Here is a 16,022-nt window from a genome sequence, read left to right as displayed (position 1 = left end):
AAAGGCAAATGGCTGTGTGAGGCACTTTGGATGGTGGTGTGGGAATTCGCCCTATTTGACATGCAAATTCCTCCAAGAGCTGAAAGAGCCGGAGAAACAGGTGTCCAAGGAAGTGTGCTGCTGCGTGGGTGAGGGCGGGCGGGCGGACGGGTGGGTGTGAGGGCGTTGAACGATAACACAGGAGGCATTCAAATACTGCTCGTAACTTTGGTCCCGTCTGTGTGGCACTTTATCCCCTTGTGTTTGACAGTAAATGCAGACGTAAGAGAAAGTTATCATAAAACAAAAAACCCAGGAAATACCTGTTCAAGTTTTATTGATTTAAATGGAATTTGGTGGAAAAAAAATACACATTTTAAATCAAATGAGGCAAAATATCAGAAATCTACATGCCCCTATCAAAATAAATGCTCTGTTGTTTCAAAATATAACTGTTGCAACGATTAATAATAAGCAGCATCTTATCAACTTAGTGGAGTGTGCATTTTCCAGTGGATGGAAAGCAAACTAAACGTTCTTACTCTTTAAAACGACCGGTTAACTTATTCAAATTCCTTCCCTGGACCAAAATTAACTCTTCAGGACAGCTTTTTGCAGAAACCGTTGAAGTATTGGTTAAAAAACAAAACAAAAACAAAAAACCCCACAAAAATCAAAGTTTTAAAATCTCCAATGTGACTTTAAAAAGCTCCACAGGGCATCACAAGTAAACAGTGCCTCAGAACAATTTTTTTAAAATGAACCCGTAGCATATGCTTTACAACATTTGAGTGTTTAAAAGTCAACACATACCCACAACCATTTTCCATTATAGAAATCATCGACTGAAAATAATCTCCAAAGGTATGGTGGTAACTCCAAATAAAGCCACATCTTTTGCTGGTAATGTTAAACGTTGCCTGTTTTTCCAGTTCATTTCGAATTTTTCTTCACTTGCAGCATCTCGGTTTTATACAAGTATTTACACGTCACCGTCAAAGGTTTACAGCTCCATCGGCTTTAGCCGCAGAGAACAACCCTCTAGTGCGCTCCTTTTCTTTTATTGTAATAATTATACAAATTTAAAGCAGATGAAACCTTTAAAGTGTAATTGTACAAAAACAGCTTATACTGTTTCATTTACAACATAAATAAAAACTCCACGCACTCCCAAACTGACAATACTGTCAGACACAACTGAATTACTTCCACGAATACATCTTAAAAAATAAACTTTACAAATCTTTGGCTTAGTGGCACAAAATGTCCCTGAACTATCGTCCTTCATTTGAGTGTCAAACAGCTTGCGTCGGTTTTTCCTCTCCTTTTTCCCCTGTAAGACAAAGGCTGCTGCTCACTGACGGAGGCTGAGAGATAATCTCAGGACGCCCTCTAGTGTTCAGTGACAGCAGAGACTGACTCACTGAGGCAGCACCACAGACTCTGCAGAGTGCACGCGTAAAAACTGTGCGTCTGCGATTTAGTGCGAATAACTGAGACTAACGATACAAATCTATCCGATGGCAACGTAGTGACTGTAGGCAAAAAGGAAGTCTGGGGAAAAAAGCAAAGAGCTCCTGGCAAAAAACTCAATAATTAAGACTCAATGTTTTAAAAGATGGGAGATAATCAGAGTGCTGCTTTTAAGAGGTAACTAGCAGGAGGTGTTAACAGTTAGCTACAAGCTTTTTTTCTCCAAAGGGAGAGATCAGCAGCCTTTACCATCAAGAGAGCTGCTCTGAAGCAATTCTGTATGCAAATGTATGGAGCAACAAAACCTATTTGAGCTTTATAGTTTTCTACTTATGGAACTTCCCAACTCTGTGATAAATAAGAGAACATATACTTTATATATAAAGAATACGTTCTTCTCTTTTCAAGAAGGCGCACAGCGTAATAAGCATTAGTGACCCTGTCAACATTACCGACGGGTGTCATTAAAATCTTTTGCCACATGTGACTATTCTCCAGTGGGCTATTTCTAATTATTTAGTACTTTAACGTTGCATTGTGATTACACTCACAGAACTCCAGTAGTGGCTCAAGCATACTGGTGGCATTAGAGGTGAAAGCAGGCGAATTTGATCATGCACTCACTAATTCTTTTTTCTTCTTCATTGTTTATCTTTTAGAGTTTGAATTAAACTTGGGGGAATCAGGACTAGACATTTATGTGTTTACATGAGTGATTATGAGGTTCATCTTTTTTTGTTGTTAAAGCCCAATGGAGATGGGCAAAATAGCCCCAAGTTCAAACGCCTGCCTGCAGGAATAAAACCTAATTTATCGGCGTCACACATTGTCGTCATCTGCTGCTGGTCCCTGGAAATGACACCTCTGAGTTCCACTTTACAAATGTGGCTGTAGGATGTAGTTAAAAAGCATAGCAACCTGTGTGAGTGAAATGACTTCAGCAGCTGCTTAGCCTAGCTGCTTAGCTGGCGTTCAGTTTTACAAACTTATGTAAAAATTCACAAACATCTCAGTTTTATTTTTGCCCCAGACACACTGAAAGGTGTCGTCATGTCACTGCTTGGTTAGGCCTGTATGGACTTACTGCTGTTTGTAAACTGTGATAAATCTTCTCCTGCTACAGGTAGGTGTCTTGCTCTACACTGCTCAGACTCTCTTTGGACCCTTTTAGGGTTATATGTTCGAAGAGAGGTGAGGGGTCAGAGGAAGGAGCGTAAGGATTAATCAGCTCCTGTGAAGGGAATGCTGTCTTCATCTCATCTTCATCCTTAGTCTTTCTACTTCTTGTGGCTGCATTTTCTTCATTCACATCCGTCTTGGGTGCCAAGGGAGACTCCACGGTGATGGCAGGTCTTTGTTTCAGGTGTTGTTTGCTGTGTGGCTCAGAGGTCATGATGGCTTTAGCCCCGTGCATCCTGGGAGGGGATTTACAGTGCAGATCTCCGTGACTCTCCTTCCAGCGCCGGAGCTGAGCATTGTGCTCCTTCTCAATCTTTGTCTCGGATATCGTTAACTCGATAATCTGAAACACACATAAATACAGGAGTGTGAGCCACACGTGATTTAATGTCTGAGCTTTTAGTTAAAGCATTTCCATTATTGGTGTTTTCACAATCTCAGCAGTTAAAGTCTCAGAAGGGTTTGCAGGGTCAAAATAAGAAAATGGATTGCAAAGACTTAATGGTCTGTGTAGGTGTACCTCATGCACCAGGAAACTTTCTTGCATGTACTCTGGATTTATTGCTCGGAGCAGCTCCATTGTCTCATAGAGACTTTGGCAGTCCTTCAGTTTCTGCTGGGATCCCAACGTGCATTTGAGGAGGACCAGGCCCACTTTGAAGAGGATCTTCACTCCTGAGAACATACACGTCACACAAGACAACATGAGGCCAGATCAACTAACTTTCACATTTTATATTAGTAATTCATTTCTCCATAATAACCATGAGAAGTACTTTGAGTTGGGTTGGGTGACACAATGATTCAGTGCGGTGACACATTTGTATTATTTCAAAATAAAACAACAGGGAGGCTTCATGTTTTTAGTCTGTGGGTTGTTACTTGGATATTCTGATCACAGCTCACTGATCACTCTTTATCTCCGTTTTACCCCGATTAGTACCAGAGAAACCCTCCATCAGCGCATATACACTTGCCAGCCACTTCATTAGACACATCTGTTAAACTGTTCATTAACACAAACACATAAACAACCAATTACACGGCACATAAATGCAATTAGGCCTGTAGACATGGCTAAGATGACATGCTTTAAGTTAAACTCAGAAGAAAAGGTGACTTCAGTGACTTTGAATGTGGCAGATGGGCTGATGTGAGTATTTCACAAATGGGTGCGATTTTTCTGAACAATCATCTCAAAGGTTGACAGAAAATGGTCAGGTATGCAAGGTATGCAGAAAAGCATCTCTGAATGCACAACACAATAAACCTTAAAGCAGAGTGGCAGAAAACCACAGCAGGAGCCGCTCCTGTCAGCTAAGAACAGGAAACTGAGGCTACAATTTATAAGGCTTCACAACAAGTAGACATCTAAAGATTTGAAAAATGTTGCTTAATCTGGTTAGTCTTGACTTCTGCTGCAGATTCTCACTCTCTTGCTCTCCCTCACACACAGCAAAAAAAATTTTTTGTGTACCTCCCTTTGTTTTGTCTTTCAGGTGATAATAATATAAATAAGATAAACAACAAAATAAAAAGATTAACAAGAGGAGCCTACAGAGTCCATAGTGCTCCTCTTGGAAAACAAGTTGTGTTTGGCACAACAAAGCAGAGTGCCCCTTTGTGCCAACTGACCATCATTTAAATACCACTCTCTACCTGAGTATTATTACTGACCAACCCTTTATAACCACAACTTCACAAAGCTAGAATCATCTCAATCATGAGATGACATGACAATGAGTTCACTGTGCTCAAAACACAGTCACCAGAGCTCAAGAGCACCTTAGGTATGTTGTAGAACGGGAGGTTGCCATCATGGATGTGCATGAGTCTGTGATGCTATCATGTTATCAGCACCCTGTTGACTTTGTGCAACAACAATTTAAGACAGCCAGTCATTAAAAAAAGAGTTCCTAGCAAAGTGTCCTGTGCATGTAAATGGTAAATGTATTTATATAGTGCTTTTCTAGTTTTATCAACCCACTTAGATTCACGCACAAAAATAAAGGAAGGTTTGGGGGTTCAGCATCTTGCCCAAGAGCACTGATGTGCAGACTGGAAGAAGCCTGAATCGAACCACCGACCTTTCAATGGCTGAAAAACCGCCTCCCTCTCTGGAACCATCAGACCCAGCTCTTCAGGTTTTGTACTTTCTACTTGGTTTTGTTACAGTTATCTACCTTAAACTGTTACTGATTCCTGACATTAAAGTAAAATCAAAGAGGAGGATGATGGTCATATGATGGGTATTGGCGGACCGTTAAATGCTACCATTTTGTATTCATTTAATTGCTGTCTAGAGACTGATAACTTAAGCAACGGAGGGATACGTTTAAATGAAAAACCAAAAAGCACACAACTTTCAGCCAGGCCACTAATACTTCATCCTGTCTATCTCAACACTTCTCTTATTTGTCTGCACCAACTAACTCAATGCAAAGACAGGAAGTTCTTCTTAGGTGTGCCCCCAAACTCAAGTGTGGCATTTTCCACTACTGCACTGTGAACTCTCCACTCAGTCAAACAAAAATCAACCACAAGCCACATCAAACAAATCTTCCATCTGTGAGCTTAAAGTAAAACACTTCTGTTTAATAGCATTTGAATACACTATCGTATCTATCCCATCATCTCTGTAAGAGTAGCAATTCAATGCAATGCAATTATAAAAAAGAAGAAAATCTATCAGTGTGGGGCACTTCACCTTCACACAGGAACATGTCCCAGACGCGCAGCACCGAGGCCCACGGCAGAGTGCGAGAGAAGATGCACATGAACCACTCGGTCATGCACAGGGTGGGCTCCAGCTTCTGCTTCTTTAAGTGACGGTAGGCCACAGAGGAAACCTGCTGCAGCAGAGCGTACAGAATCTCCCCGTCGAGCTGGATCGCCTCCTGTGGAGACAACATGCAAAAACAGTCAGCAGAGAAAGAACAGACTGCTTTGTCTTTGCTTAATCTGATTGTCTGATTATCTTATCCTTCTAGCCTGGTCACCACCTCAGGTAATTAGGCTGTTAGCATATCAGCATGAGTGACAGAGACAACGGCCTAAAGAGCTGTAACACTAGAGCAGCCACACGTACCATCGAGCTGAAAAAGCGAAGTTCTGGCTTTAGAAAATTAGGCCAACAGACAAGCTGTAAATATCAAACTAAACTTTGAATGACTTCAAATCTTGAAGCTGAATTTGTTTTTCTACGGGTAAAAGTCACCTTAATTCCTGGGAAAAATATCCATAAATATCAAAACTGTAAAACAAAATGATTTTTGCCCATTATGGGGTGTGTTTGGAGTCCTTAAATGACTCATTTATTTACTTGTTGGTACAAAACACATGTTCATTTTGTGTACATAGATATACACTCACCAACCACTTTATTTAGTATTAACTTGTTACAACTTTCACTGACACTTTGTTATTACCAGGTTAGCCCCCTTTCGTCTCAGCCCATATTAAATCTTTTCATCACAAAATCAAAAAGGTGGTGGAAACATTCTTCAGAGATTTTGGTGTATATTAAAATGACACCACTGCACAGTTTCTACAGGTTTGTCGGCTTCACATCCATGATGTGAACCTCCGGTACAGCCACATTCCAAGGGTGCTTATTAGATTGTGATCTGCTGAGTGTGGAAGCTATTTGAGTACAGTGAACTCAAATAACACAAAAACCCCAGTATAAGATGACATGGGCTTTATGACATGGCACTTTCTTCTGCTGGAAGCGGCCACCAAACATGGGTACACAGACATAGACAAGGTCAGCAACAATGTTCTGACATGCTGTGGCATTTAAACATGCCCAGTTTGTCTAAGGGACAAATTATGCCAAGAAAATATCCACCTAAGAAATTTCCTGTTCTTAGGTGACAGGAACAGCGTGTGATTAGATATTTAGTGGCTGGTGAGTGTACAGATTACAGGTAGATGAATAACAGGCGGAACAATGACACTGACAGCAACATACCAGCCCTGCACTGTAGTATCCAGGAAGGTATTTTTCACAAATCTGAACAAGAACCCAGAAAGCATCCTAGGACCAAAGAAAGAGGGAGAGAGAATTAGAGGAATCACAAATTAAAGTAATAAAAAAAGTACTTTTTACATAAAGTAAAACGATGATGCCGTTGATAGAAAAATATACATTTGAAAAACAAACTTAGAAATTAACATTTTCGATTAGAACAGATGGCATCCAGTATTTTAGATTAGAAAAAGTATTAAATATTCACCTCAGCTGGCATATGCATCAGAAGTACAGCAGCGACGGGAGCCTGAGCCTGGCAGTAACCCTCATCAGGCCGATACAGAGTGTAAGCCTTCAGCACACGAAACAGGTCCTGCTGCCTATACATCAAAACAGCTGGTTTAGAAACAACGTTTGGCCTCATTAGGCGAAAAGTGGGACACATAAAAGGATTCTGGAAGCGAGGAATGGAAACGCATACCCGTGACCTCCTCTCGCTGCAAACATTTCATGGAAAGGGAACTGTCGATGAAGGTCCCGCTCAATGATATCAACCCATTTGGGATCTCCTTGCTCCTCGTCCAGTTTCTAAATAACACAATTTGGTTGGCATTTTTAACATTATGTTGTTTTGTAAAACATTCTAAGTATAGCTACAAGCCTTCTATTCCAAATAGCAACATCTGTTTGCAATTTAGTCTTTGCTAAACTATAGCAGTGTAGTTTTGGTTGCTGATCTTAACAATGCTTTTCGATGCAAAGTGCAACAGCACAGATAAAAATATTGTAACTAAAACTTTAAGTGTGTACCGTGTTTGGATGTTTACTGGCGTGCTATTGTTAAAACTGAAACAATAGACAATATCCTGGCATGCTGTCAGTGATGTGTACGTATCAGGACTCTTCCTGCACAGTTCCACCCAAAGATATTTTAGCCAGAGCTAAAACTAAAACTCTTCCTTTAACTGCATTCTTGCTTTAAGGATTTATTTAGTCGATCATTAACGACAGTTTCACATCTAAAATTGTCACAAATATGGTAAAAAATGTACAGCTGAAACTTTTTCTGTCAAATACAGGAAGACAGACTCCCTAACTTATTTTACAAATGATTTTGCATCATATATCTTGTCCCAGGCCTGAAAAGAGTGCACTTTTTCCCCAAATAGATAACTATATAATTACTCTAGGAAAACAATTCAGGGTGAATTTAAAGAAAAATTGATCCAAAGTGGAAAAACCCATCTCCATTCTTATGTTACAGAGCTTATGTTCTTCTCATCATACCTAGCATATACTCTGAACACATGCTAAGACTGCCTACCATGATTGGTACGTGCGACACATCTCATCACCTTCTTTTTGTAATATTTCTGTTTGTCTCTTCCTATGTTTAATGTGTAATTGTCTTTTTGTAATACGTCATCTAATATTGTCATATTATGTTTTATTTATTTGAGAATTTAAAAAAAAAAGTCCACTTTTTAAACAACTTCCTATGACTGACCTGGAACTTGCCCTGGTTTAGCTCCCTTTTCACTTTGCCTCCAGAAAGGTAGAGCCAAGCTCGGCCTCTCAGGGATGGAGGGATCCCCTTCTGACAGCGCTCTTTCACCTGTTATACAACACATGGACAGTTCAAGAAGAAGCTGTATATAACAACTGGACATAATTAATACATCTGATGTCATTTACAGCTTATAAAGCGGACCTTCTTGTGTCTTTTGGCCATCCACTTGTCCCAGCTGTTGAGCATCTCCAACCATTTTGCCTCCCGCTGTCTCAACACCTCAGTTGGGACCTCTTCAGCACTGTGGAGGAGGAAACAATTAAACTGATAGAGGCAAACAAATTATTCTCAGCCCTGACTGACAATGGTTTCACTCTTCTGTGCCATGTCCAGTAATCCTGTCATCATAGAGGGCAGGAATCTCTTCCTTGTACGTGTAGGAAACCTAACCTCAGGCTAAGCAGTTAAACACTGGCAATCAGCAAAGAAGTGGATGGAAAACAGGAAGCTGTGGGAGAACTTTCCCTTTGTTCAGCTTACTACACCCTCCTACTCAAAACATTTACTAATCTCTCACCTCACTGCAGAGCTGCTGAAGACCTGAGCTGTCACATTTGACACACACAAAAACAACCAAAGAAACCTGGTCTATTTATTTATATGATTAACTTTACAACTTACTGCAGTGCCGTTATTAAAGCAAGCTCAAACAATGCCACTTACACCAATGTTATCTAATAACCCCAAAGAACAAGATAAGGACAGACTGCATTGTGTCTTCAAAACAGTAAAAAACACTAAACATTTTGTTGTTGACAGGTCAGCCTGCTTGGCTGAATCTGTTTTTCTTCATTTATTTGAAAAATGAGTCATATTACTTGGTTTATAAGGAAAATTAAATTAAATGAATTAATTAAAGCAAACAAACAAACTTTCTGCCAAACTTTGCCTATGTTCAAGGCAAAGTCCAAGACTAGCTTTAAGAGCAAGGAAGATAGACAAACCAGGATGGTGTGCAGACCCAGAAGTGAAAGCTAGCTTTTGAGGAGGGCTTTATTAAAGGGGACTTACAGCATTATACACAAACATGTACAGTAACAAAGGTAGATATTTGTATGTCAGCTAACAAGGTCAGCATATGTGCAAGCAATCCTTGTGATCCAAAATGTCAGGATTTATATTGCACCAAACACACTTTTTCAGACCCTTTTTTTACTCTTAGGTCTGTATGATGACCACACAAAGGTGAGTGTGACAAAGGGAAAAAAACAAAAAAGCTACCTCCTATTCCTACCTTCTGTTTACAAGGGTCAACCAATCAGAAGAAACTTGTCTTAAAAGAACTGTGTGTCCTTAAAAAGAGAGGAGCTACCATGACTTCTTTTGAGGTTGAATTGAGGGGCTGCACCAAGTCCCAGTATAAGAGAAATATAATGATTTTGAACTGTGGATGATGGAAATGTGGCTCCTTTGGCTCCACAGGGATGGATGGTGAAGGTATAGAGAGCAAATTTAGCAGTGGAAGAAACTTTTCTCCCACTCCCACTTGTTATTACCAAACAATTCACAATTGAAATTCCTGTCTGATGTCATTTCTTTTGGAATATCTCAAATATTGTTCACTAGAATACATTTGTTTCCCCATTTTCAAGCCTTAATATTTTTAATACCATTCATGTCATTTGGGTAAATTGATGGTATAGAGCACACCTCATATATGGGAATCTGTGTAACAAATTTCAACCCCCTCTTTAAAACTGTTCTGTCTACAGGGTTTCTAAAACACTAGTGCAGGCTGTACTATCAGATTTTCAAGCAAATGCAAGAATTTGATGTTGAACTTCAGCTACATTTTTGAAATTCCACATTCATTAAATCATAGTAGCAGATATTTGGCCTAAAAAATGTGATTGACATAATTTAAGCAGCTCCCTAGGTATACCCGTTTAAAAATGGCTCCACAGAAACCCATCTTCATCACAATATGTTAGTTTACTTATTGAAAAACAACAGTAATCTGGGAGTTCTTCTACTAAGAAGTATAGATATCATTACCCAAGATCCCGCTGCTCCCCCATGGAAAGGTGGTTAGGCTGAAGGAACTTGGTCCGTTCACATGAAATGACCCTTATCTAATTCAGGGTCATTTCCCAGAGCCATAATGGGATGAAATGTCTGATACACCTATGGCCAATTAACCTAACAGGCATGTCTTGACTCTGGGAGGAAGCCAGAGTAGAGTGAACCCACCCAGCTGCAGACAGAACATGGAAACTTTGAACCAAGAAATGTCTTCCTGTGAAGTGACAGTGCCAAGTTACTGAATATTAATGCCAGTGAGAAAAATACAACAAAGAAGGAATCCGGTCTCTCATTTTGGTGCCAGAGAGCTGTTGAGCAAGAAAAGTAGGAACACAGAATACAGACTAACACAAATAGCTTGGGATGAATGGAGAGTAGGGCTGCCACGATTTGTCGACTAGTCACGATTACGTCGACTATCAAAATCGTCGACGACTGATTTAATAGTTGACGCGTCGTTTGAAGCTTTGTAAGATCACAAAAGACGCAGGAATAAGTAGTAGGATTTAAGAGTGTAATAACGGACTGAAACAGAAGATGGCAGCATTGCATGTACAAGGATGTCAGCTACCGTTAAACCCCGAAGAAGAAGCAGCTCTGTCCCAGAATTCATAGCGCGGCCCAGCGCAGTTTCCAACAATGGCGGCAGCTAGTTAGTTTTAATGTTACTCTTATTATTCTTTCTGGGTCACAAAATAAACGTTTAACATATTTTCAGGCGAGAATGTAGCTGTGTAAACCTCAAATATCTGCTCAGTTTATCAGGACACCACATATTTTCAAAAGCGCTCCGACGTTTTCGGAGACGTCTGTTACCCACTAGCTCGTTAGTGAGCCGGGGGCTAGGTCACTAGCGCCGTGAGAACACCGGACTCCCCGCAAATCGTTTTCAAACCCACCGCCGTCTTTCGCTACTCAGGTTAAATATATATGAGTCACTTAGATAACTTAAAATGTTATTGTTTGGCTTTTTTAGTATTTTTACTCAGTTGTATATAGTATTTGTATTTGTATTCTATTTTTATCTTATTGTATATTTATTTTATTTTATTCTACTGTATATAGTATTTTATTTTATTCTATTCTGTACAGTTGTGTACTGTATTTATTCTTATTGTATTCTAATTTTTGCCTCATAACTTTTGCACTGTCCACTTCCTGCTGTGACAAAACAAATTTCCCACGTGTGGGACTAATAAAGGTTATCTTATCTTTTATTTGTTCCTGAGTAAATCAGTTTGTCTGAGATTAAAGTTATAGTTTTTACACAGCTGAATAAACGTCAAGCAGACAGCTGATTATCAGAAGTGTGAGATGCTCCAGAATATACTCCAGTGTCCTGTTATATTTTAGATAGCAAGGAGTTAATTAAACTTCACCGAAACAATCTGCAAATTTCATTAAAATTTAATAAACTACCATCTTGTCTTTATTTTTAGTTAGCACAGACCTTAAACACTTAAAGCTGTAAGCTAATGATAGTTATATAAGAGCAGATGCTGCTGGTGCAATAAGCTGTAGTTTTACGTCCAATGGATGATGATCTGATTAGTCGACTAATCGCAAAAATAATCGGTGACTAGTCGACTATCAAAATAATCGTTTGTGGCAGCCCTAATGGAGAGCAGAGGCCCCAGTCCGCGAGATCTTCAACGCACACCTCCGGCAGAGCTTCAACAGCATTCCGAGGGAGACTGGGGACATTGAGTCCGAATGGACCATGTTCAGCGTCTCCATTGCCGAAGCTGCTGCATTGAGCTGCGGCCGCAAGGTGGTTGGTGCCTGCCGTGGTGGTAATCCCCGAACCAAATGGTGGACACCAGAGGTGAAGGGAGCCACTAGGCTGAAGAAGGAGTCCTATCGGGCTTGGTTAGCCTGTGGGACTCCGGAGGCAGCCGACAGGTATCGACAGGCCAAGCGGAATGCGGCTCGGGCAGTGGCTGAAGCAAAAACTCGGGTGTGGGATGAGTTCGGAGAGGCCATGGAAAAAGACTTTCGGACTGCCTCGAAGAGATTCTGGCAAACCGTCAGACGTCTCAGGAGGGGAAAGCGGTGCTCTACCTGCACTGTGTATAGTGCTGGTGGAGCGCTGCTGACGTCGACTGAGAAAATTGTCAGGCGGTGGAAGGAATACTTCGAGGACCTCCTTAATCCCACTGACACGTCTTCCGAGGAGGAAGCAGAGTCTGGGGATGAGGGGAATGACCCGCCAATTTCCGGGGGCAAGGTCACTGAGGCAGTTAAACAACTCCTTGGTGGCAGAGCCCCTGGTGTTGATGAGGTCCGCCCCGAGTTCCTGAAGGCTCTGGACGTTGTAGGGCTGTCCTGGTTGACACGCCTCTGGAGACTGCGGAGCGCACACATTCCCAGATCTCTGATGTTGAACTTCTACAACTGTGCCATCAGCAGCGTTCTGACGTATGGATTTCTAGTGTGGTTCCCCAGCTGCACCAAGGCCGATCAGCAAGCACTCCAGCGGGTGGTGAAAGAAGCTGGCAGAATTATTGGAACAAGTCTGCCAGAGATCAGTAATATCTTCCCCACTCGCTGTCTGAGGAGGGTGCACAGTATCCTGCGGGACCAACATCACCCTGCGCGCCACCTTTTCCATCTGCTGCCCTCAGGGAGAAGGTACAGGTCTATACAGGCCAGAACATCCAGACTGGCCAACAGCCTGTATCCACAGGCTGTGAGGCTCCTGAACTCTCTGCCCCCCTCTCACGGACAATAACCATATCCAACTTCTTAATAGCAATGAACTGGTCTGCATTGGTGCATCATATCTTTATTCTCTTCCCCCTCCTGCCCCCCCCCCTCTTTCTTAAATAGATAACTATCATATCTGATATCATATCTCACAGTACAATAATATTGAATGGGTTGCATTGTTGTATTTTGTCATGTTTCTCAGGTCTTTGTCTGAATTTCTACGAACATTATTGCTAAGGATTGTCTTATTGCATTGGAGTCACACTGGGTTAAATATGTACACTTGGGTTTTAAGGGGTATTTATTATTTTCTTCTTTTTTTTGGGTTGTATGGAAGCCCCAAACGCAATTTCATTGTTCTTGACAATGACAATAAATAAATAAATACTAAATACTAATGTTGCGTGGAGATCAGGGGCAGTACCTGTGGACTGGCAGACCGGGGTGGTGGTCCCCATCTTTAAGAAAGGGGACCGGAGGGTGTGTTCCAACTACAGGGGGATCACACTCCTCAGCCTCCCTGGGAAAGTCTATGCCAGGGTGCTGGAAAGGAGAGTTCGTCCGTTAGTCGAACCTCGGATACAGGAGGAACAATGCGGTTTTCGTCCTGGTCGCGGAACACTGGACCAGCTCTTTATCCTCTCCAGGATACTTGAGGGTGCATGGGAGTTTGCCCAACCAGTCTACATGTGTTTTGTGGACTTGGAGAAGGCATTCGACCGTGTCCCTCGGGGTGTCCTGTGGGAGGTGTTGCGGGAATATGGGGTGTCTGGCCCATTGCTACGGGCCATTCGATCCCTATACAACCGTTGCAAGAGCTTGGTTCGCATTGCCGGCAATAAGTCGGACTCGTTCCCGGTGGGTGATGGGCTCCGCCAGGGCTGCCCTTTGTCTCCGGTTCTGTTCATAATTTTTATGGACAGGATTTCTAGGCGCAGCCAAGTGGCGGAGGGCTTTCGCTTTGGTGGCCTCAGAATCTCATCTCTGATTTTTGCAGATGATGTGGTTCTGTTGGCTTCATCGGGTGAGGGCCTCCAGCTCGCACTGGAACGGTTCGCAGCCGAGTGTGAAGCAGCGGGAATGAGGATCAGCACCTCCAAATCTGAGGCCATGGTTCTCAGCCGGAAAAGGGTGGAGTGCCCACTCCGGGTCGGGGATGAGTTCCTGCCCCAAGTGGAGGAGTTCAAGTATCTCGGGGTCTTGTTCGCGAGTGATGGGAGAAGGGAGCCGGAGATCGACAGACGGATTGGGGCTGCAGCTGCAGTAATGCAGACGCTGCACCGGTCCGTCGTGGTGAAGAGGGAGCTGAGTGTAAAAGCGAAGCTCTCAATTTACCGGTCGATCTACGTCCCTACCCTCACCTATGGCCACGAGCTGTGGGTAGTGACCGAAAGAACGAGATCGCGGATACAAGCGGCAGAAATGAGCTTCCTCCGAAGGGTGGCTGGCCTCTCCCTTAGAGATAGGGTGAGAAGTTCGGCCATCCGGGAGGGGCTCAGAGTAGAGCAGCTGCTGCTCCACATCGAAAGGAGCCAGCTGAGGTGGTTCGGGCATCTGACAAGGATGCCCCCTGGGCGCCTCCTGGGTGAGGTGTTCCAGGCATGTCCCACCGGGAGGAGGCCCCGGGGCAGACCCAGGACACGCTGGAGAGATTATATCTCTCGGCTGGCCTGGGAACGCCTTGGTATTCCCCCGGATAAGCTGGAGGAGGTGGCTGGGGAGAGGGAGGTCTGGGCCTCTTTGCTTAGGCTGCTGCCCCCGCGACCTGGTCCCGGACAAAGCGGATGAAGATGGATGGATGGATGGGATGGATGAATGGAGAGCCAGTTCCATCAGAAACAAACTGACCAATCCACTGAATCGTAACCCTCCTTTTTAACAATGCGGCCATTTTTTTCCTGACAGTGATGCATTACAAAACAGTGACGTCAAACTCAGGGCAGTGTACACTATTGCACATACGGGCTTTATTTCTGCTGTTTCTACGCCGTGGTGTGAAATAGAGATGATACAGCAGCTGTGCTGATGCTGAAGAGCATGTAACAATGCACTGAAACCAAATCCAGTCTTATCACGGTGCATCTCAAAAGATTACAATGGTATAATATCCTTTTGCAACGAATAATTAAATACACTTTTTTTTACTAAAAAACTTTCACCCTGATGCACAAGTCATAAGGTCAAGGGATCATCAGCGCACTCTGGTTCACTTTGAGGCAAACAACAGTAACAATAAAAAGCAGTGAACCATTAAACCAGGTGGGGTTGGGTTAAACTGTAAAGGAATGTGTTTACCGTGTACAGTTTGAAGCCATCCAACCTTAACTTTTCTTCTTTTGACTATAAACAAACTCATTATTGATAAATATTACAGCGTCAGTGGGGGAAAGAAGCCATCTGAGCCGCAGAGAAGACTGAGTTTTATTCGCGTTTATCCATCTCAGTCAAAGAAGAAAAGGGACAAGGAAACCTTTATGAATTACTCCATTGATTTCGAGGGCTAAATAAAATATCAGTTATGTTAAACGACACTTACGAGTCTCCAGCGTATTGCTGGGCTCCTCCTGTGAATCCGTACTTGTCCACCTGGGTCTCTCCGGGGACGACATTGCCGTTTACCTCTGGGTCTAATCCGTGCGAGGAGCCCGTTCCATTTTCTGTCAGCTTCTCTGGGTTGTCTCGCAAATTAAGTCCATTGCTCAGCTCCGTTCTGGCCATTGAGCCAACATTTATCTTAGCGTAAGCCGCCTACAGGGTCTTCAGAAGAAAAGCTGCCACTTTAATGCCGTCCATGGGAGCCGCCTGCTAGCTACGGTTGCTACTGAGATAGCTGCTAGCTCGCTAACGCTACAACAGCCACTTGAGGGTTTTTTTTTTTATGTACATCCCCCTCTCCTCCACATAATTAACGCTCCACTCACACTCTAAATCGCACCTCGATGACCGCTTAATTAGCAGCAAAGTATCTGTTTGCTAATCGCCCAAAGTTACTGTGCTAGCATCACACAACTGTCAGCTGACACACACCTAGTTTCTGTGCTGTCAGCAGGAATGTGAGTTAGCTGCTGGCTACAAGGAAGAGAAAAGCTGTCTTGCCCCGAAGAGCGTAGTAAACAA

General features: G+C 42.7%; 1 protein-coding gene across 1 annotated transcript; it reads right to left on the bottom strand.

Moving 5' to 3' along the window:
• Positions 1-299: 299 nt before the first annotated feature.
• LOC308388068 (TBC1 domain family member 10A-like) lies at positions 300-15,985 on the bottom strand. The gene is made up of 9 exons (XM_080868547.1): positions 15,442-15,985; positions 8,316-8,415; positions 8,112-8,219; positions 7,086-7,192; positions 6,870-6,984; positions 6,605-6,670; positions 5,339-5,528; positions 3,152-3,306; positions 300-2,974 (listed from the first exon to the last, which is right to left on the bottom strand). Exons 1-9 carry the CDS (start codon positions 15,621-15,623, stop codon positions 2,570-2,572), a joined length of 1,428 nt encoding a protein of 475 aa, XP_080724673.1. The 5' UTR covers positions 15,624-15,985; the 3' UTR covers positions 300-2,569.
• Between the last annotated feature and the right edge of the window lie 37 nt (positions 15,986-16,022).

This window comes from Rhamphochromis sp. 'chilingali' (genome assembly GCF_963969265.1).
Source record: "Rhamphochromis sp. 'chilingali' genome assembly, chromosome: 2".
Classification (NCBI taxonomy): domain Eukaryota; kingdom Metazoa; phylum Chordata; class Actinopteri; order Cichliformes; family Cichlidae; genus Rhamphochromis; species Rhamphochromis sp. 'chilingali'.
This window is presented reverse-complemented; position numbering and strand designations above follow the sequence as displayed.